This window comes from Paramisgurnus dabryanus, chromosome 23 (assembly GCF_030506205.2).
Source record: "Paramisgurnus dabryanus chromosome 23, PD_genome_1.1, whole genome shotgun sequence".
Lineage (NCBI taxonomy): Eukaryota > Metazoa > Chordata > Actinopteri > Cypriniformes > Cobitidae > Paramisgurnus > Paramisgurnus dabryanus.
The window spans coordinates 17,475,915-17,498,946 of record NC_133359.1 but is presented as its reverse complement, the minus strand read 5'-3'; the positions used below and the strand labels follow the sequence as shown (position 1 = coordinate 17,498,946).

The window sequence follows — 23,032 nt, the reverse complement described above, 5'->3', positions numbered from 1 at the left end:
CACCTTGATGTTCCAATCGGTATATTTCAGTTTATCAATCCTCTTTCTCTGTATACATTTGTCTTTTTATAAAATATTTTATTCATACAATCATTATTAACTATAGCAACATTACTATTCACTTTAAGTGGCAAGATGTCACACAGATCACCTCATAAGAACAATAGTATATAAACGAATGCAAAAAATCATTAGAGTATGTTTCTCTTCATACAGTTCAAACTTTCTGTACAACTGTCTAATATGAATATTGCTGGTCCTGATCTGGTGGCGTCAGTGCAGTGCTGGAGTAAGAAACCGCAGCAGCAGCAAAGGAGGAGGTGATGGTGGTTCTTTTCGGGCTCCGGTCGAGGCGTCGGCCTCTTCCGGTGACAGGAGCCGGATGACGGGGCTTCTCTCATCACGCTGGACCGTTCACCGTTGCCTCGGGGTTGGCAGCGCGCTGCTCTGATCTGTAGAGGGGAAAGAGGAGGGGTGGCTATATGTCATTGAGCTCGAAAACACAAGTCGCGAAATGTGGGCGGGGCTTAACTTACTTGGCTTCGTCCATAGTGGCCTCATCCTCTAGAGGTCCATTTAGAGCGTCGCAAGTGGCGTTTGCTTTTTCATCTAAGTGCTTTAAACTGAAATAAAGTGCAAATTAGTGTTATACGAGTTAGCTATTAATTTATTCCCATTTGTAGTGTAAGAAAAACAAAAGCACGCACGAAAGTAAAAAGTGGATGCTCGAGTCGACAAAGAAAATCATATGGAAAAATACATCTGCACACCAAAGGTCCAAAGATTTAATAACAGATTTTCACATAGAGTTTGTAATTCTTTCTTTCTTTATTCTTTCCAGCATCTATGGGCTTATTTGTGGAAAGAGCCTGTTAATACAAACACAAGTTGATCCACACACAGGTTAGGGGAGGGGCAATTTGGTATCCCAATTCACCCAACTTACATATTGAAAATCTATGTACAGTTTACGGTCCATGACCAGAAAGGAATTAAAAACATCATCAAAGTAGTCCATGTGACATCAGTGGGTCAGTTAGAATGTGTTGAAGCATCGAAAATACATTTTGGTCCAAAAAGAACAAAAATTACGACTTTATTCAGCATCGTCTTCTCTTCCGCGTCTGTTGTGAAGTGCATGCGCGAGACTAAAGTCACGTGACTGTAGTGACGCGGCTGACGTGTTATCCTTAGACATGTTTGCATTTTTTTTTTCAAACTTACAGAGAGCATCTCCCTCAGACTGTAATAGAAGCTTGGGCGCACAAAAAACCCAAACAGCTGGGGCACACTATATAACACGTAAGCAGTGTCACTGCAGTCACATGACTATCGTAATTTTTGTTATTTTTGGACCAAAATGTATTTTCGATGCTTCAACACATTCTAACTCACCCGCTGATGTCACATGGACTACTTTGATGATGTTTTTATTAACTTTCTGAACAGTAAACCACACATAGATTTTCAATGAAGGGTCAGCAAGCTCTCTGACTAAATCTAAAACATCTTAAACCGTGTTCCAAAGGTGAGTCATTAAATGACATTTTCATTTTTGGGTGAACTATCCCTTCAACGTTTTAAGCAAGCTCTTATGCAAGCTCTTCATTGGACAATGTGATGTGTAATACATATTATATTAAATTTTGATAGTTTTGAAGCTATTTTCCTTTAATGTGAGAAAAAAACACAAAGAATGAAAATAAAGTCTTTCTACTTAAATTCTGGAATGGACACCTGGGGGTGTGCCCAAATTTTATGATACAAACTACCAGATACATCTAGTCTAGTCCCCTTATTAAATATGTAATAATTAAATACATTAACGTTGGAGACCCCTGGCCTAAGCCAACTGCTCCAGGTTATTTGTTGGGAACCAAACAGGTCCCTTTTGACTCTGACCCCTTGTATTTTCAAATGAAAGCATTTTCTTTATAAAAAGACAAGAGTTCGTCTTTAAAAAGGGGTGGTTGTCTTATATTCAAGGAACGGTCTATCTAGACTAATATTATTAGTTACAACAGATAAAAGACTTACCCTGGTTTCTGACAGTTGCTTGGACAATTGTTCTTCTCCGACTCTCCAGTCTCGGCAGCAAGGAGCTTTGCAGATGCATCTTCAGAGGTAGATAGTTTCTCTTCCTCGCTACAGGACGAGCAAAAAACACTGTATTCAAAAGCTTTCATTCCCTAAAGCTTTGAAAAGAATAAAGCCCCACTGTAAATCGCTGAACAAACATGCAGCATGGAGGAGACCACATAAAAAGCAATGGGGCGGAAAAGATTGCAATGGGGTTAGCGGACAGGACGTGAGCGTAATGACGGACAGAGACGTACGTGATTTTAAACCACACAACAGGAGCTTGGACGATGAATTGTTTAGTGTGAAATGATGGTGTAATATTATTGGGAATTTTGACTGATTACCTGGCGTCAAACTTGACTGTTTTCTTACATTAACCATTGTTTAATAAAGTTACGTTTTTTTTTTTTAAGATAACAGGAAGTTTAAAGCACATTTCTAGACGATCATCCCACTTGATACTCAAATGTATTACACTGATTAAAATTATTGCACCGACTGCATTTTAAAGGGGAAGCCTGTACTGATTTATTAAATCTTTTTAAAAACCCGTGAGACCAAATTGCAGTGAAATGAATCCAAAAACACCTCTTTGCAGTACGGCAAAGATCAGGAAACATATATAGGCTTAAATCTTTAGCAACTGAAATGGTTTAAAGATGCATGGGCATTTCATGCCAGCAACAACCATCTGATATCAACATGCAAATGGTAATGGAGACGTTACCAACATAAATGAACAAACAAACATACAAACAAAACATGACCACAAATTAAAACGCAGCGGCTGACATGAGAAAAATAAAACAAGGACATGGCAGATGTCTGCCCTCCAATTGGCTGTACATACCGATACGATTTCAACACTCTGAAGCCACACGCACGCCAAAGAGAGAGAGGAAGCTTAAGTTGTAAGAATTGCAGTTTAAGAAGGACAGATTTCTGCATTCTCAAACAGACAAAACAGTCACAAAGCTCAGGAACTTAAAGAGACAGCATGTGGCTATTGGTCTGGTTGGCTTTGGGTACATCAGGGGAGGAATACATGGACAAAGAGATAAGGTCTACATGCAGTGTAAAGTCAAGCATTTATCTTAGAGTGTAAAGAAAGGCACAAAGCATTGTGTGTACAAGATATGCGGTCTCACCTTTTGAAAACAGCAGTTTCGGTTTTGGCGTCTACAGTAAGACTGACCGTCTCCTTCATGGAGCCGTTGGTGACCGTTTCGGTGATGCGGTCGCTGGCGGGCTCTTCCTCGGGTTCTGAGGCCTCTACCTTTCCACTGGGGAATGTGGGGGTGATGTCGTTGGAAAGCCACTGATCTGTGTCTAGAGAATAAGGTGGATTTATTCGAACCGCTTTGTGTGTTCATATACAGACAGCGTGAATGGCAATAGTCTATTCTTACTTTCTTGTGGCATGGGTGCATTGACACCCAGAGGGTCCGTCGCCTCTATGCTGGTCTCCATGGCTACAGGGGAATTGCTCCTCAAAGGATCCTTGGGGCTAAATAAAGAACCAAAATGAAAAGATGTATGTACGTTTGATGTGCTGAGCATAGTGACCTGCATTAGGTTCATATTCACAGAGACCTTATTGAGGTGTAATTTTTATGTTTTAAGGAAAAAAGTGAATTTCTCAATCATAAATGCATTAAAACTTTCAATAAAAACCTCTTAAAGCTTTCACCTACAAGAGATTTTAAAAACATTACTTGAATTAAATACTTGGCTGTCGAATATGCATAAAACGAACACACATAATAGACATTTACATGCAAAATAAAAATGGATAAGGCTTTAACTGGGTTTTGCATAAACCGTTTATGACCTTTCCTAGATAAAAGCCCATAGTTAACAGAGTTTATGACCATTTAAAACGTAATATAAGGCACACATGAACATTTCTTCAGTGATTATAGCTAATACAAGTAAACACCATTAATCTTGCATTATGTGGCCTGTTCAAATTTCTGTGAAAGTACCGCGTTCCCGGCAAAACTCTTTTAGAAAGCTTTATAGGGCTACAACATTTGTGCTTTTTTAAAGATCCCCTATGTGCAAAATTCACTTTTATAATGTGTTCGAATACCAATGTGTGTCGGCAAGTGTGCCTATAAATGGTAAAAAAATGTGCTCACTCCTTTTTTAAATAATTTGCATGATTTAAAACCTGTAGGCTAAAATTCACAAATTGAGATTTTCTCCATTGAGGTCATCATCTGAGTTAATGTCCCGCCCATCAGCATTTACATCTATGCTTACACAAAATCAGTGCGTTTTTTAGAAATTTAACACAGTGTAATAATGGATCAGTGGGGTATTTTGAGCTAAAATTTCACAGACGGCATAGAATAATTTAAAGAAACATAATAGGGGACCTTTAAAGCATTGAGACTCATTGCACTTATGTTAACCGTGCAATTATGTACACGTAAACGTACCTGACAGGTGTGAAGCTCGAGAAGTCGGCCCAGCCCGTCTCACCATCAGCAGCAGTGTTTGGAGAGCTCCAGCCTGAAGGTTCAGGCAAAGTAGGCCGGGAGGCTGACGTGGGTGCGTTGGGAGTCGCTGAGCTGCCAGTGTCCATTGGTATGTCATCAAAATTTGCCGTCCAGACTTGACCTGAAACGAATGCAGATGTAGAATAATCAGTTGTGACTCAATTTTAAGACTAAACAACAGATATGGTTGCTAGAAACCTCTGTTCTCACCATCCCCATTGTCCACTTCCATTCTGTCATCTGATGTGGCGTTCCCAGACTCAAATGGGTCTCGTTTGCCATCTTCCTCCTCAGAATCCGTGCTCTCCTCGCTGTCTGTACTTCCTGAGCTTCTGCATGGAGAAAGAGATATGTAAACCGAACAGTATTCAAAGAACGTTTGTGATAAAAGCACACGGTATGGTACCTAGAACGTCTCTGAGCTTCCGGTGCGAAAGTGACGTCTTTCTCGTCCCAAATATCCTCCTCGTCAGAGCCGGCATCTTCAAACTGCTGGATTTTCTCTTTACAGCAGGCTTCAAAGAGCGCCATGTTTGCCTATGAGCATAGTGGGAACAAACTATTAAAATGCATCATAAGCTTTTATCGCTAAACACGACATGGTGAAAGCCAAAATGTATTTCAGAGTCAAACTACCCTGTCATGAAGCACATAATAGGGGACAACAATTTCTGGAGGTCAAACATACACAGGTATTTTTAAAAATGTACATTTTTCTATGCGGTTTGGCCATTCAACCACACGCAGATGCAGTATCAGGTGACTGAAACCAAACTATAATAAAAACTCCTGCTCGTGAGTTTTTTTGCTTGTGACGTTGTCATTTGTGCCGAGGCAAGACTCTGTAATGACATCTGATTGGCTAACATGTATTTACGGTCAGGCATATATCGCCATCTGTTGGTTTGACATGCTTTTGGCAGCGCTTCATACCAGGTTTTTGCGTGTTCATGTAGAAGTGGACATTCTTTTTAACAAAGGAGAGAAATATAAAAATACCCGTGTATGTGTGGCCTAGGCCTGATACACCAATAACAGACACAGCAATACAAATCCTATTGATAAAAGATCATTTAACCTCCTAAGACCTGGACATACGTGGACATCAAAATTTTTGTGGTTTGCACCATAATACTTAATCCTGTGCAACTGGAACCTGTTGTACAAAACTATTGACAATTACAACTGCTTCATGTTTAAAGAAAATATTTGGTTATTTTTATTTTTATTGGTCGTTCCAAGCTGGAAAAACTCTGAAAAAAGACAAACCAAATCTCAGGTCTTAGGAGGTTAATTAAGTCTAGCTAAATTACCACAATAAACACGCATACTTACACTTTCATTTGTGTTCAAGGAAAAGTTGATGTCTGATATTCTATCAAAGGGAATACTGCGAAGTTAAAGAGGGCACATTTTAGTTTGGTTACATCATCCAGAAAACAACACCGCACAAAAATCTCTTTAACAACAAACAGCACCCGTCACCCCCAGCATGACAAAAAAAAGATCAAGCCACTCGAGTGTTAAGATCACCAAATCCACCACACCAATTTACTAATATGACAGTGAATCAAATATAATCTAGTCTGTAGAATGATTCATGATGATTTAAACATCCCCAACCACATGTATATTAAAAAAAATTTATACATTTCTAATAATTCTACTAAATCCACCCTGTTATCAATGTGTACCCGCCAAATGATTGATTAATGAAGCAAATGAGAGAGACGTCATGCACTGTGGTTACTTACTCCCCGACATCATCCTGATCGGCAAACTCTTCGTCATTGAAGCCAAACTGCTCAATAAAATTGGACGTCATTTGTTGCATCTGATAATCAGAAAAGGCCTGGCAAACCCAGGACCAATGATAATGATATAGTCTTGACACTATAAAGCAGCTTCAATTCACAACAGCTCATATCAATTACACGTCTCAGAAAGCACCAGAAGGACTATAAATAAATCAACAGTTTAAAAAAACCGCCTTTAGCTTTGATAGTTACACTACTGGTAAAATTAAAGAGATTTTAATTTATAGCAGGTTTTGAAGTCTCATACAGACACAGACTTACTTGCTGTAGGGAGGAGTCCTGATGAAAACCGCTGTCTTTGAAATCTACCTCATCATCACTGGATGAGTGTATGTGATGCGTGTTAACCTGAAAGCAATAAGCCAACCATAAAGCTACATTTACTGTGCACAGTCTGTTAAAAATAAACTTGCTTTTTATTGCATGATAATGCAAATACATTCAGACATAGGCATGGGCCGATTACCGGCTTCAAGGTATACCGAGGTTTAAAACAGTCAAGGTTTCAAAACCACTAAAATGTTCTGTGATACCGTCTCCAAGGTATGAGCTGTGTTTATACAAAATTCATTAAATCATTAAGTCATGTGATTGATTTGATGTTTACATTTAATATACATTACAAAAATATTATATATTTTTTGAAAGCATATTATAATTTAAAGGCTTTATTTTTACCTGGCATTTAAAAAATAACACATTTTAGTGTTGCAATAGCAAAACCGTAACACCGTGAAACCGTGGTATTTTTGCTAAAGGTTATCATACCGCCAGAATCTTATACCGGCCCATGCCTATTCAGACACGGTTTATATTATCTGTCTTTGTCTACATTTTCATATGCAGGTACATGGTAGTCAGTGTATTTGATGTGCATATGGGTGATTCTCGCAAAATTAGACTTATGAGCCGTCATGAAACATTTTGATAAAAAAAAGTAAATGCAATGTAAGAGTATCAAAAATCTCTTCATGTACTATTTTGCCCATGATTTCAAATGACATCATACAAACCAATTTTATTGTTTTTTTTTCACATTTAAGGGGAACATTTAAATTACCGCAATGTGTCCATGACTGGATTTGGGTTCTTTGACATTGAAATATTTATAATTAAAAAAATCTAAAAAATAAAAAGCTTCAGTGCATGTTATACTATAAACATTTACATTAAAGAAACATGTGGTATTTGGTGATCATTGGTAAATGTAGATACAATAATAAGGAATATAAATGTGTCCAAGACCAATTTTCTCATCCTCCGCAACAATTTTCAATCATTGTGTAAGCCTTCAAGGAACTAACATTTTCAAAACAAATACGTTGTAAGGGACTTAATTGACTGTGACACTCAAGATGGCTACCAGATAAGCAGTTCTTATTTTTTCTCTCCAGATAAAAGTTGAAATTTTGTTTGTCATAGTACCTAGACAACTTTTTAGTTCTCATTACCGAAACATGAGTTTGTATATGGATATATTTAATGTAATATCATGTTGCGGTAATGATAATTTTTGATAATAATCTAAAAAAAGTAAATAATTCTATAGGAAATATTTTTTTAAATCCTCTAAAATTAATGGTTATAGTAAGTTCAGACCTTAATCTTATATGTGCAAAAAAGGGCTTTTTAAAATTTTTGATGCTGGACACCTTCCAAATCTGGATTTTGTGAGAATCACCCATATACATTTAGCTGTATTGCACATACATGTAAACTATTTGCATGTGATTTGTACTCTTCACCCTCACTTACCTAGAAAAAGAATATTATGCATAATAAGTATACTGCCAAATGCTAAAATTGGACCAAACATTTATATAATCCAGTTACAATTTCATACTAAGCTGCCAACATATGATTTAACTTAAGGGAGGGAAAAATAAATCAAAATTAAACATGAAAGCACCAAGCATACTTACTAAGTCTACAGTGTTTTTCTTGTTTGTATCTGCTAGCTGTCCTGAAGTGAACGCTTCCCATCTTTCCCTGTCCTCCTCTGAAAGTTCTGCAAAAAGATGAACGAGATTAGTAAAAACAGCTTGGAAAAGAACCTGATAAAGTAATACAGACTGAGACGAACCTGAGATGAGCTGCTGAATCTGTGCTGCGTTGGGACCCTTGTCACTATTGTGTACTACAGAGTTTGCTATTCTTGTCAGATGACCCATGTAACCTCTCCGTCGCCCACCTTCAGCCCTGAGAAAAGATGCATTTATTTTAAACACCAAAGCACGGGTATGCAAATAAGACTGTTGTAAACTAATCAGATTTAGGAGATTGGACTCACTGTTCCTTCTCATTTGATCCCCAGGCATCAAGAATTCTTTGTATTAACTGGCACTTCTGAAAGAGCTGCGAATCGAAAAGCAACAGATTAGATTCATACTTGACCGTGTAATCCGAACGCAAGCTTTCTGCAGGATCAAGGTTGATAAACTCACATGTTTGATAAGGATGTTTTCTCTTATAGGTTCTTGGTCGGTGTCTCTGTTAATTTCAGGAGTTTCACTTTGGGTTGAAGGCATCGCTAAGATCATCGCCGTACAGATTTCTACTTGTGTGTGTAGGAAGTTATTCCATAAGTACTTGAAGTACATGTCCTACAATAAAAGTAAAAAAGACAATTTAAGGAGTGTTGGCACACACAAAACACATCAACTGAATTGCATCTCCTTACTAGTATGACTCCCAGTGTGTTCAGGGCAATGAGCTCCTGGTTAATGATATGAGTATTGGTCTGCAGAAGACTGGTCACTAGTCGCACCACATTAAGGCGAGTGTTTCCCACGGGTGGATCCAGCACTCCCCACGTGGTGTTCAAGACTGTTTTCTAACAGAATCAATAACACATGCAAAAGTAAATTTGACATACATAATGTTGCATATGTAATACAAGTCTGATCACAGTGTGTACAACCATAATCTATATATAACCAACAAGCTGCCATCTATAGGGGGTTGACAGACTTGGCAGTCTTCCTGTTGTTTCAAGCTTAATGTAATTAGGTACTGGCAGATTACAGTCAATGCGAGCTGATCGGTTGATTTAATGCAGCAAAGTTTGACTGCCACGGACCATCACCGCGTTCGGCTCACCTTTGGGGGCTCAAGCAAAAGCTGGTGAAAATCTTTGAGTCTGGGCCTGACAGCATCTAGAATGCTCTGATTGACAGAGAATGATGGGTGGTTCATACCAGGTGGACAAATCTCCAAATGGCCTTCAAAACTGCAAAAGTAAAGATGTTCAGACATGGTCCTGGGATCCATTAAACAAAGCTTACCAAAAAAACAAAAAACAAAAAGTAATGCACTTACGCCGGTCTCCGTGTCTCAAAGAGGGTAAGAAGAATCTGGATTACACTGACAATAGCAGACTCGTTCTTCTCTTTGTCAAAGATGTTGGACAGCAATTGTTCTACTGTTTCTTGTCTGCAAAAAAAGATTATATTGATATTTAGGTCGACAACAAAAAGTGTGGCATTAGTGCGCTTGAACTTAGAGCTTGACCTTAAAGTCACTGATTGAAGATTAAGAAAACTTCATTGACTTGGACAGACTTACTTCTCCAGTGTGGCCAGCAGGGGGTCGGGCTCTGAACAGCCCTGGACTTGAAACATCTGATCTCTGCTCAGTCGAATGATCTCACAGAGCGACTGGGACGCATTTGAGTGTCTCTGTGTGAAGGGAACAAGCCATTACTGTTACACAGCTAGCAATTAAAGATGGGCCGTGATGATGTAAAAGCCGACTGGGTAGTGAGGTTTTCTAGTTTAAAAATATTTGCTTTAAATAGCATGCTGTGCATTTACATTTAGCATGCCTGGTAGTTACATTTATTTCTAATTTTCTATCTAGATCTTATGTGCACAACTTTATTGAACCAGAAAAAGTTACACTTACATCTTCATCCTGAGACGGCTGCACCATGTCCATTAGCCGTTGTATAACTTTCTCCTCATTCAGCCACTGTAAGACACGAAATGAAAATGGCGAGTGGATTAATTATCAGATTTTCTGCTAAATCCAAACAAAATATACATCTTTACATAATGAAACCATCGGTTTCATTATAATACACTCCCCTAATATTTTTTCCAAATGGGACACAAACACTTCAAACATACCAGTATCAGACATATATAAATATAGCATATATACACATTACTCACACTTAATACATCTTGTCGAAGCTGCTGTGGCTCAATGCAGGTGAGCATCCTGAGCAGGAGGTCCATAATGGCTGAGGTCCCTATGTGTTTGATCATCAGATCCACAAAGTCTTCCCGCTTTCTGAGGAACTCCACGATCTACAGGCAAACAAGGACATTTTGTTAGAAATTATTAGAATTCACCCATTTTCAGACAACACGAGGGGACGCTAGTTTGGCTGTGACGTCTCCCGAACGCTACCGATGGGGTGATTGACCTACCTGCTCTGGTTTTCTCCCAATGAGGATGCTCAGGACCTTGCTGAAGAAACTAGCCAGCAGCGGGTTGAGTGGAGGCTCGTTCTGTAGGAAGCTGTAGAGCTTCATTAGCAAGCTTTCATCTTCACCAAGTCTGTCATTGATCTGGCTAACATCTGAGGTCAGGAGTTCACATGATATGTTGGGATACCTTAAATAGTGTAAACAACACATAGTTTAGAAACATCTCTCAATTAGGAGTTTAACATGGTCCACTACAAGCTTAATAATCCACCTTCAAACGTTGAAGACAGAATCCTAAATCTGTGCATTTTGTTTTGCGGTTAACAGTTTACTTTCTCATTCAACACAAAAAAATTACTTTCAAATGTAGAGTATTACATTCATATACCAATCTAAATGGGAAAATGTTCTTACTTGTATTTGATCTTCTCCTCCACATCATCGTTGGGCTCCTGGGTGATGTACACCACGAGGTCCTCCATGCACTGTGGTCTTACCAGGAAGTCCACGAGCTTGTGGTTCTGAGCCTTGCACTCCTGCAGGACGTCCTCCTCATCCATCACCTCCGTCAACGTCACGTCATCTTTCTCCAGGAGTGTGTCGATGTGGGACGTCGTGTGCAGATCAAACTTCCAAAACATGGTGCTGCTGAAGAATAAATTAACAGGTTGGTGATTTTAATTTTTTTTATAACAAAATCCTATGTTTTCGTATACAAATTTAAAAGGCCCATATTATGCAAAATGCACATTTGGTTTGGACACAAATGTGTTGGTTTGTAACAATGAAATAAATCCACCCACTCCTTTTTTAATCACCATGAAACCAGAGCAGTCTCATAAAATGCTCAATATAGTTGTGTGTAGGTCCTATGCCGTAGCCGGAACAGATATACTTCTGCGTCGAAATGCAAACACACATGCAGACTGCTGGTAGGCAGTATCCACGCGTGTAACCACAGTAGCAGCGCAACTGTCAATAAAGAAGCAGCTTAGCAAGTTTAACCCACAAACGAAGAAGATAGAGCAATTTTTTGTGTATGTTTTGAGAAGACCAGCAGCGATGGAAGTAAATAAACAGCGACTTGCGCTGCAGTTTGAGTTAAATCACTCCTCAACTTGGTCAATCATTGTACTTACCGTTGCAAACTGAAATATGTATTACGCAGTTTTTTTACCTGACGGGACGGGTTCGAGTGGACCGATCACAGCGCTTGCGCTGTTAAAAATTGCTGAAGTGAACGTCAGGCTACGGATAACCTACGGCGTAGACCTTACGCACGACTATAAATTGGACATTAGACAAGTTGTTTTGATTATTTTTTTAAATGTGATGTAACACTGACAAAGCCCCACCCACGGCCACTGACCAACTGGTTAATTTTAGCCAAAAGCTTTTCTAAATGTGTTTCTTAGCACGTTGTAGCACTAATGCAGCTAAAGATAAATCAGATACATTTTTTACAGAAAGCAGTAACTCATTTGCATTTTAAGAGTAACTAAACCCTAAACCAACTTTTTTTAGTTAATGCTGTGTAAGAATGGGGCTTTATTAGTGCTATTCATTGATTTGAGTAACTTTTTTGTGAGTGCTGCCCTCTTCAGGTTGAACAGTGGCTACTGCAGTAGAATTTTCCTGTTGGATGTTGCAGTCCCGCGTAATGTAAGCGGTACGATCCTACGTAAGCAGGTTCAAGCTCACCACACCCTTGTTACGATCTTACCACACACTTGGTACGAGCTACGTTCGCCCCCCACCTCCGTTGGGGTATTCCCACTTTTCTTGCATTTTTCAAATATTGCCAGTGGGTGGAGTCAAGCTCTGACCAGGGTTTTAGTTACTATTTAAAGGTACACACATGAAAACAGCACTTTTTTGCTCTTGCCCAATTTTTTTGCTATTTTGAGCTGAAACTTCACAGTGACATTCTAGGCACAATTGAGACTTATAATACTAGGGATGCACGATAGGATTTGTATACACTTGTATACAATATTATACAGTTGGTCTATTAGCTAGTTTATTTCTGCATCAAATTATTTTTACTGAACATGTATTGGATCTAATTAACATTCAACTGACCAACATAATAAGAGAGGCACAAATTAAGCTAAAACAAATATAATAAGACAGCATGACAACCTTCAAAGGTGGTTTTTGCTATTCAGCATTTATTTTATTAACAACATTAACTCATTTTTTCCATATAATGGATTTCTTTATGCAGTTAATTAAAAAACAATCAGTATCGGCCTTTCTCGTGCTATAGCCGATATGCCGATGGTTTCAAATTCATCAAAAATCGGCCGATAAATATCAGCGGCTGATACATTGGTGCATCACTATATAATAAATTTAGTAAATATTGCAATAATATTGGCTCTTTAAAGGGACATTAAGTAGGATTTACCCCCCATCTAGTGGTGAAATTGTATTTTGCATTCAAACGAATAGTGCTCTCTAGCACCTCGCCTTTCCAAATGTGTGTTGCAACTACGGTAGCCTTTATGTAATCACTGATCTCCTTTTCCGTTGCAGCTGGTTCATGTGTTCTTAATGAAAACGCGTAGTGGAAAAGCAGTGGTATGCTAGTTCTTTTTGTCCCTCTCTGCTATTATAGTTTATCAATACGGCGGAATGACATGAAGCCTCCTTGGACTACCCCGTTTAATGTAAGTAAAGAGAAGAAATTCTAAGCTTACAAAGAAAAGTCAGATCACTGGCAGAGGTCACCAATGAGGACATATTTATGAATAAAGACATTGATTTTGATTAATAAAACACTTAAAACCCTACTTACTGTCCCTTTAAGAGACTTGCGTGCCAATGCACTATATCGTGTTATTGCGTTACTACTTTCGCTTTATAACTTGTTCAAAAGTTTTGCAAAGCGGCGGGGCTTACCTGAGAGTAGCAGAGACCAGAGGGTAAAAACTCTGATTAAAAATAAAATAATGCTTGTGCTCTTTGGGACTTCTGGCCCATTACAGGCACCACAGGCGGTTGAAACTGGAGAGACCCTTGAGTACAGAACACATGCAGAAGAAATGTCCTCTGCCACAGCAAAACACTTAACACACACCTGTAATAGAACAGACATATGGCATCCATCAGTGAAGAATGACATTTAAACACATTTACTCTGACTGAACAATCTTGACTTTCAGGTTACTTTACAGACTGAGCTCTTTCTGGTTTTTCCATTGAAATCTTTCATTATTAAATCAACCATAAAAACAAAACGCATTTTATTAACAAACACAAGAGACCCTTTTCCAGTTTATTATTTCAACCAACAACTTTCAAATGCTGAATCTTTTAAGGCAAGATTTAATAACATAACACAAACATTAAGCAAATATAAGGTAGTTCTGTTCAAGGGGACAAAATCATGGATTTCAGGTTCTTCACCTTTCATTTAAGAAAAACCAAACAAGTTCCTTGTTGTGAGGCTGGCAGCCAAGTAACACATGACAGTCCGGTCAGAGTTTAAGGGTTTACCTCCTCTGACAGGTTATGAACTGTTACCACATCAATCCACACATATTTGCAGTTTCATTTTATATCGCGCGTGTGTTCCAACCCCAAAATCTAGTCTTACCTACCCTCTGCTTTGACGATTCTTTACTTTACAGCTAAATTGAAGTTTTTGTGATATTTTTTTTTCAATTTTACCAAGTCACCCAAAAACACTGACACCAATTACAACTAAAGACATCAACACGCAGCTATGCATTATTTAGAATAGGGATGGGACAATTTTCCGGTTTACAAAGGTAGACAGACGCACGCCACTGAGGTGAAAGGTTACATAGCAGGCAAGCAGCCATCTTGACATTCATGAATAGCTAAGAGGAAGGAAAGCTTATTAATAGACTAGGGCTAGTCTCGCCTGAAAGAGCCTTGAAATGATCCATCTTCCTCTGAATACCTTTGATGCTCAATGACTAGTTAGTTAATGAACCAAGCAGCATACCTTAAATATTTTTAATTGAAAAAACATCACCAGCAATTTGTTCTTGTACAAACATTGCACATGCATGCTTACAAATAACTTGCCACTAAAGCCATATCTGAAAAACACTCAATGAAACACTGAATGAACTTGATTTGATTTAAACACAGCAAACTAGTTTCACCACCAGCAGAGATAAAAGTACGTTTTTCAATGCTAACATAACATACCTTGTTTGACAAGATCATCGCATCGCTTACTCTGACTTGCGTAACGTTAACCATTTATAACACCTTAAACAAACAACATGAGTGCATTTACAATGCTGTGCCTTACTAACTGTTCAAGTTATTTTTAGATGTGGTCTTTCAGTCAATGCACTCACGACCACACTTACATTGTGCTAGTATTTACAGATCAAACTGAATCCGCTTGTTCCAGTGGAAAACCGGTGTGAAAGGTAGAAGGGCAACATACTACTGAAGTTCACCTGCACCATTCATCTCCAGTAACTCTGAGCTAAGAGAAATCCCCGGAAACTCTCGTGACTCCTTTTCACTTACTATAAAAAGTCCTGCCAAACCTCCCCAGCATCCCACAAAAACAACAACAACACGGCTCCTCCGGTTCCACCTGCAAAGATGATCTGCCATAAGTAGACCATAAAAATGTCCTGCCATGTCAAACCAGCCAGACTGTTTACATGTTGTATCACAAGCTTTAACTTAGAATTTTTTATCTATGTCTTGTTTATAGTGATGTTTGATGTGATTGCATCAATCACATCAAACATCACTATAAACAAGACATAGATCTGTGATCAATAAATATAATACTCAAGGTGCTTAATAAACAAAACGCACTGATACAACATACAAGGAAAATAATCACAATTAAAAACTCTATTGCCAGTACTTTAACACAAGCAATGAAAGACTATTATAAAAGTATAATAGGCCTGGCAGATTTTGCCACTAAAATCTAAACCTGGGTATGGTCCAAACACAAACTGGATATTTTGGCTGTGCTTAAAAACCTAGAGAGCAGCCTACCTGGACAGCATTTTTGCCATGTGTGTGCACTCAAATAGAGACCCTCACGCCCACAAATGATGTCTGTGTAGGCTGCTAACTAGTTTTTGACACACAGCCTTTTTGTCCCACTTTCCGAAGTTTTTCGGCATGTCGGGGCCCGGCATTAGCTAACACTCTGCTTCCGCCAGCAAAATATCACAGATTTTCCATTTTTAAACCCTTTGTTAGTTTAAATATGGCCTACAGGCACTTGATGTGAACATATTATAGTTGTAATGAAGGAAATGTAGAATATATAAACCCGTTCTGACTCAACAAAACAGAGAAGTGATAGCATGCTAGCGCTAAGCTAACAGAGACACATAACAGAAATACGCACCGATTAAGACAGCGGAATATTGCCAAAGTCCGGCATGAAGACTGGAGAACCTTTGACCAAAACGGTTAACGGAATGAAAAAGAAAAAACCGTGAAAGGTACGAGGTTTCTGTGAAAAATTAGGTGTTTATAACAGATTGTGACAGGCGCGAAAAGAGAGACCATCAGAGTTCACTTTTCAAGATGGCGGCGTTATCAACTTCAACAGCCCCAACCCCCATCTGAGGTACGGGAGATGTCAATCAAAATCCTCTGCTGCATCCTGATTGGCTATAGCTCTACAGCGACGCAAAGCGTGCCGTTTTGTGCGTTTCAGAAAGGAAATTTTGAATCCCAAAAAAATAAATTCAATTTAAAATAAATAGCTTTGTCATTTAAAGCGTTATTTAGTGTAGTTGGAGCTATTGGATAACAACCATTTAGGCATTTCTGAAATGAAACTAAACCACTGTGCATACCCAGCACTGGCTAAGCCAATGGCATTTTAGGTCGATTTAAGATCTCTCATCTGATTGGTTCACGGAAACGTCAATCAAGCAAGAAGGCTGATTTCAAAAGTACAGCGACGCAAAAACGCACGTATTGCTTTATCTTACCTGCTTTATGATAGCTCGTCATAGCGTCTCTTGTGAAGATATCTTACATTTCAACATATCCGAAATACAAAACTAATACTTCTTTGGTTTCTATGAAACGATAAACTAACCAGTCCGCTTACAGTGTCGCTTTCAGATTTGCTTCAACCGGTTCGTTACTCGCAACGCCCTAGCAACAATAAGACGTCACAGTGATTGACATGGTGGTAGACCAATCAGCGGCGTGTGCAGCGACCACACATTACTGAATGGAGCATCCAGTTTGCCTTCAGAAAAAGAAACAATTGCAAACCAAAATTACATTTTTTATATAAAATATGAATTTGTTTGACAATAAGTCTTACAAATAAAATTGTATAAATATATTGTAAATTGACCCATTATGTATTTGTACAAAATGTCTACTATTTATTAAAAGCATCTTGCACCCATTCATAAATATCTGGCCCTTATGTTAAATGTGATGCATCTGCATCTATTTTTTTGTGCTGCTAATACAGTTTGTGTGTTCCTCATGTCATGCAGTACCATAAAGATAACAAAACCTGCAGCATATTCTTTCCATATAGTAAAAGCAGCCAGATTTAATGTGTTTCATATGTGTCAAATTAGGCCTGTGATTGCACTGTGTTTCTTATTAAGGACATCCATGAGCATGTGAGTTTTCTATGAGCAAAACCATGAAACATGTGGACGTGGTTTGCATACGATTGGCTAACAAAATTCTGCCTCTTCTAATCACAGATTATGTCATGGAAATTGCATGGACTGAATGTTCAGATGTATTGTGGGGCCATGCAGAAGATGTAGCTATACTCTCATGAGATGTCACCTCTCATTACAATACAACATAGACCGTCTTTTGATTCATTTCTCTTTTACATTTCCTCATTTGTACAACAGCATAGCTGTCAGTTGTCAGCATCCCAAGAAAAGAAGTTGAAGAGCTTTGGACATACTGTTCTTGTCTTCAAAAGTTACTTGAAGATGTAGGTAACATAAAGAACTTCTGTGACTTATTTCTGACTAATACTAAGAAGATATTTGTAATTAATTTAATTTATAATAAAATAAATAATAATAATAAATAATAAAATAGAACTGAGGTCCTCTCCTCCTTCACACAAATGAATTTTAAGTGGTTTAAGACCCAACATACAGGCAGTTGTGTGATTATCCTGACATGTGTAAGCACGTTCCCACGTGCCTTTCATCCAAGGCTTGTTGTAGCTCCTCTACTACACATTTCATAAACAAAGAGGGACAGATGGATACATGGAGGGGTGTCCATATTCCCTTCCCCCTTCGGCCCAGTCAGGGAGCCTCATGACATGTGTTCAATTCTGTCATGTGTGTTCACGCAGCTCCTCAAGATGAAAAATGAGAAACAGGAATGTACGTTTAGTTCTCAGCTGCTGTGTTTGACAAGTTTAATGGCCCCATTTTTGGCTTATGAAGTCAGTTTTGTCACATACTGATAGTAGTTTTTAAATTTTTACAATATATATATATGCTATATTCAGTGGACCAATTCAATATTTGACATTTATGGAATTTTATAAAACATATTAACATATAAATAATAATATTCCTAGAGTTGCAATAACTTGATCTTTACATTATGAAACCAAAATGTTATCATTATTTAAGAAAATATTTACATTATGGATTTAGTAGATACTTTTATCCAAAGAGTGCATGCAAGGTATACATTTGATAAATATGTGTACTATAAATTGAAAAATAAAATAATGAATAAAATTGAATGTTGTGTTTGTTGAATTTAATGTTACTGATTAAAAAAATAAATATCTCGTTCTAGACCTTTTTTGTATTATTGTTTCTAATTTTGCATTACAGTAATTTTCATTAAAAAAGTGCAATAATTGAAAGTGTTGGACAGACAGTTGGAGGAACAAATAGCTTCTTTATGGAAAATATATATATTTATGTATTTATGAAGGTAAAAACGTCACTTGTTCCAGCTACCACATGATGGCAGCAGAGGACAAAATTACTTCTGCATGAAACACTTGACCTCCATACACCTTTAATGTATTATCTACGTATTTCAATAACAGGTCACAATGGAGTTTGGAGTGGTCTAAACTAAAGCAGTGGTTATCATTTTTTTTCAGCGTGCGCGCCCCCAGTGTACGGTGCATCCTTTCGTGGTCCCCAAAGACAATTCATGACATAAAACAATCTCAAACTTAGAATTTAAATTAAACAAAACATATCAAATGATACAATGTCTAACTTTTATCTAAAATGTAGTGCTGTCAAACAATTAATCGCAATTACATTGTATACAAAAGTTTGTGTTTGTATAATATATGTTTGTGTGTGTAATTATTTTGTATATATAAAACTACACACATGCATGTACAAATATATCAATTTAAATATCAATTTAAACATATATATATATATATATATATATATATATATATACATATATATATATATATATATATATATATATATATATATATATATATATATATATATATAGATATATAGATATATAGATATATATATATAGATATATATATATAGATATAGATATATATATACATACACTCACCTAAAGGATTATTAGGAACACAATACTAATACTGTGTTTGACCCTCTTTCGCCTTCAGAACTGCCTTAATTCTATGTGGCATTGATTCAATAAGGTGCTGAAAGCATTCTTTAGAAATGTTGGCCCATATTGATAGGATTGCATCCTGCAGTTGATGGAGATTTGTGGGATGTACATCCAGGGTACGAAGCTCCCTTCCAACACATCACAAAAATGCTCTATTGGGTTGAGATCTGGTGACTGTGGGGGCCATTGAACTTATTGTCATGTTCAAGAAACCATTTTAAAATGATTAAAGCTTTGTGACATGGTGCATTATCCTTCTGAAAGTAGCCATCAGAAGATGTGTACATGGTGGTCGTAAAGGGATGGACATGGTCAGAAACAATGCTCAGGTAGGCTGTGGCATTTAAACGATGCCCAATTGGTACTAAGGGGCCTAAAGTGTGCTAAGAAAACACCCCCACACCATTACACCACCACCAGCAGCCTGCACAGTGGTACCAAGGCATGATGGATCTATGTTCTCATTCTGTTCACGCCAAATTCTGACTCTATCATCTGAATGTCAAGAAATCGAGACTCATCAGACCAGGCAACATTTTTCCAGTCTTCAACTGTCCAATTTTGGTGAGCTTGTGCAAATTGTAGCCTCTTTTTCCTATTTCTAGTGGAGATGAGCGGTACACGGTGGGGTCTTCTGCTGTTGTAGCCCATCCGCCTCAAGGTTGTGCATGTTGTGGCGTCACAAATGCTTTGCTGCATACCTCAGTTGTAATGAGGGGTTATTTAAGTAAGTTGCTCTTCTATCAGCTTGAATCAGTCGGCCCATTCTCCTCTGACATTAAGCATCAACAAAGCATTTTTGTAAACCCTAGAAATGGTTGTGCGTGAAAATCCCAGTAACTGAGCAGATTGTGAAATACTCAGACCGGCCCGTCTGGCACAAACAACCATGCGACGCTCAAAATTGCTTAAATCACTTTTCTTTCCCATTCTGACATTAAGTTATATGTGTGTATATATATATATATATATATATATATATATATATATATATATATATATATATATATACAATATATATACACACACACACACGTAAATGTTTCTTTAATACAATACATGAATGTGTGTATTTTTATATACATAATAATTACACACAGGACACACACATATATTACGATACGCAAACATAAACTTTTACTTTGTAAATTGTTTCGCAAATTAATCGTTTGACAGCCCTACTAAAATGATATCTTTCCGAGGTATGATTACACATAATTTATGATAAATTAATGTATTTTATAAAATGTCATAAAACTTGGTGCCCTCGGCACCACCTCACACCCCCCAGTTTGAAAACCATTGATCTAAAATGATTCTGCAATCTTAGTCATGTAATTTTGATAACCACTGGAAAGATAAATTCAGTAAACCCTCTGAACGTGTGGTGTAGTATTGGCTGTTGTCAATTACAAATCCCTTTGAGTAACTTGTGGTTAAATCATCAAGGGCAAAAACAATTATGCCCCTAACTGAACCTTTTGAAGACCCACTGAAGTGACATTCTGTAATTTGATAGGAAGCTAAAGTGCAGAGTGATGTCATAAAATCAATGATCTGTATTTGTGAAAGTAACAGATTGTAAGTTTTGAATGACTGTATCTTTTAAATGTAAATGGTGTCTGTGTTTTAGAGCACACTAGTTTGGGAAAACATTTTGAGACTAAAAACAAAAATAATAGTTTTGATTTCATAGGGACTTTAAGGTACGAGAGTTTTGATCTCCGATCTGTTGAATACATTCAAATCGATATAAAAAAAGACAAAAAAGTAATATTTCTTAAAATAGAACCTTTATTATATAAAAATGCTTTTGATACAAAAATTGTCACAAGTTTGCATTTGTACGGCATTTGTACATAAAACACAGACTTTGATGTTGCACTGAAGAGCAAAGAGCCTCCAGTGTGAGTGGATGGTTTGATTTATACAGGTCAAAACCAAAGTGGTATAAAATCCAAATGCACGCAATTCAGTCACATTCAAATCGAATGACATGTTATATAGCTTAATGCTGAGTTGCATTACCTGTTACACTCATCTTTGTTACATTTTAAGAATGATTTCACTTACGGGATTAGCTAATAACTAACTGCTTTAAAAGACATTGTTACGTGAATTCATGTATGGCTTTTTTTATTTAGCTGGTCTTAATGCGAGCATCATTTTAATAAGTGCTAGATTTTGCATGAGAATTAAGAAGTACAATTCAAGATCATTTTGTTTCAAAATGTACTCCATGACATGTTTGTATCTACCGTTCATGTAACAGGAAAAAACAGATGAACACAATATACAATTTTTCTAAGTTTCATGTGTGATGAATTACAAAGCAGAGTTTGTTACCATAGTACTATGGTACAATTAACCACATAACCCCTTAATCATAGCTTACTGTAACTATTATTATTATTATTAGTTTTCTTAAATAGACACCAACACTGAGTTCAGTCTGAGATCTGATGAAATCCAGGTAGTTGCTGCCTCTTTAAGACAGAAGTTTAAACCACACACAACATTGGCTGGCTCGCATAACGTACATGCACTCCTTCAAAATAATTTCACATGTATATTCATATACGACTATACACAACTGAAGATCTTTGCTATGAGAGATTAATAGCATGGCATTTATAACAATTACATAATGGTCTATGGTCAGTTTCATTAGCTGGCTGTTTTCATTCATTATTTACAGTTAAAGATATATGTACAATAGCAGCAGACACACTTTTGGTAAACAGGACAAACCAAACATACGCTTGGAATCGTATCATTTTCACATAAATCAAACGGACATTACAGAAAATTATTATTTACCTAATTACACATATGTACAACTCCATTGCAGCATCTTATTTTGGCGTTTTCTTGATGATTTGGTTTTTATACTACCTAAAAGCATTTAACTCATTTTTAATAAAAAAAAGCAACTTGAACTAATCTGAAGATGATGACTCGCAAATCGAAGAGCTCTCATTGGGGGGGCATACGAACCGCCGGCTAAATTAGTCCAAGTGGTGGCGAAAATGTTCACACCACTTTCCGTCTGCGAATATCCTTGTGTTCCCCGCAGAGCTGAAACGTTTCTCAAATGAGCGTGTAAAAAAGGAATAAAATAAAATCTTTGTTTCGACTATTTAAAATTATTTACAAGGCGTGGCTGCTTGCCGGGTGTCATGATGAGTCTGTGCAGGGCGAGGGAGGCGGGGGACACAGGTGAAAGTAGCTGCGCTCGGTGGAGGGCGAGGGAGGGCAGCTCTCCTCGGCTGACATGTATTGGCTCCGTGGCGTTGGGGGTGGGGGGTATGGGTCAGAGTCTGAATTAAGGTCCATGTAGTACTTATTGCTTTTCCACCGGCTGGTGGTGTAGTCGCTGTCGCACACGTCTGTGCTGCAGGGGGTGGTGGGGGGCGCGACCCCTCGCATCACATAGGGCCTGGCGGAGGAAAATATGTTGAGGTTATTGTTTCTATAGCAACATGACAATAAAAAATGATCTGTCTGTCTGTCTATCCATCCCAATTAGCCCTATAGTCTCCTTCTTTCTCAACATCCATCCATACTCTATATTAATCAT

The 23,032-nt window shown here is 37.7% G+C and overlaps 2 protein-coding genes across 8 annotated transcripts in view; both read right to left on the bottom strand.

The window, feature by feature from the left end:
* Positions 1–161: 161 nt before the first annotated feature.
* Positions 162–16,419, bottom strand: ppp6r3 (protein phosphatase 6, regulatory subunit 3). Of its 7 annotated transcripts, none has more exons than XM_065291557.2 (26): positions 16,205–16,419; positions 13,741–13,918; positions 11,251–11,484; positions 10,837–11,023; positions 10,576–10,713; positions 10,307–10,372; positions 9,968–10,080; positions 9,722–9,835; positions 9,503–9,632; positions 9,084–9,236; positions 8,848–9,006; positions 8,694–8,758; positions 8,487–8,602; positions 8,326–8,411; positions 6,665–6,751; positions 6,341–6,438; positions 5,922–5,976; positions 4,993–5,123; positions 4,797–4,918; positions 4,527–4,707; positions 3,492–3,589; positions 3,231–3,411; positions 2,933–2,950; positions 2,038–2,145; positions 537–623; positions 162–452 (listed from the first exon to the last, which is right to left on the bottom strand). In XM_065291557.2, the coding sequence occupies exons 3-26, from the start codon at positions 11,475–11,477 to the stop codon at positions 401–403; spliced, it is 2,772 nt and encodes a 923-aa protein (XP_065147629.1). In that variant the 5' UTR covers positions 11,478–11,484; positions 13,741–13,918; positions 16,205–16,419; the 3' UTR covers positions 162–400. The 7 variants fall into 7 exon arrangements, with proteins under 7 accessions (XP_065147629.1, XP_065147631.1, XP_065147632.1 ...); XM_065291559.2 differs by having other exon boundaries at positions 6,341–6,420; XM_065291560.2 differs by having other exon boundaries at positions 6,341–6,387.
* Positions 16,420–21,226: 4,807 nt separating this feature from the next.
* lrp5 (low density lipoprotein receptor-related protein 5) overlaps positions 21,227–23,032 on the bottom strand; it is a 69,456-nt gene continuing 67,650 nt past the window's right edge. The window contains exon 24 of the mRNA XM_065291563.2: positions 21,227–22,891. Within this exon, the coding sequence (XP_065147635.1) occupies positions 22,630–22,891 (262 nt within the window). The 3' untranslated portion in view covers positions 21,227–22,629. The remainder of the gene's footprint in view (positions 22,892–23,032) is intronic.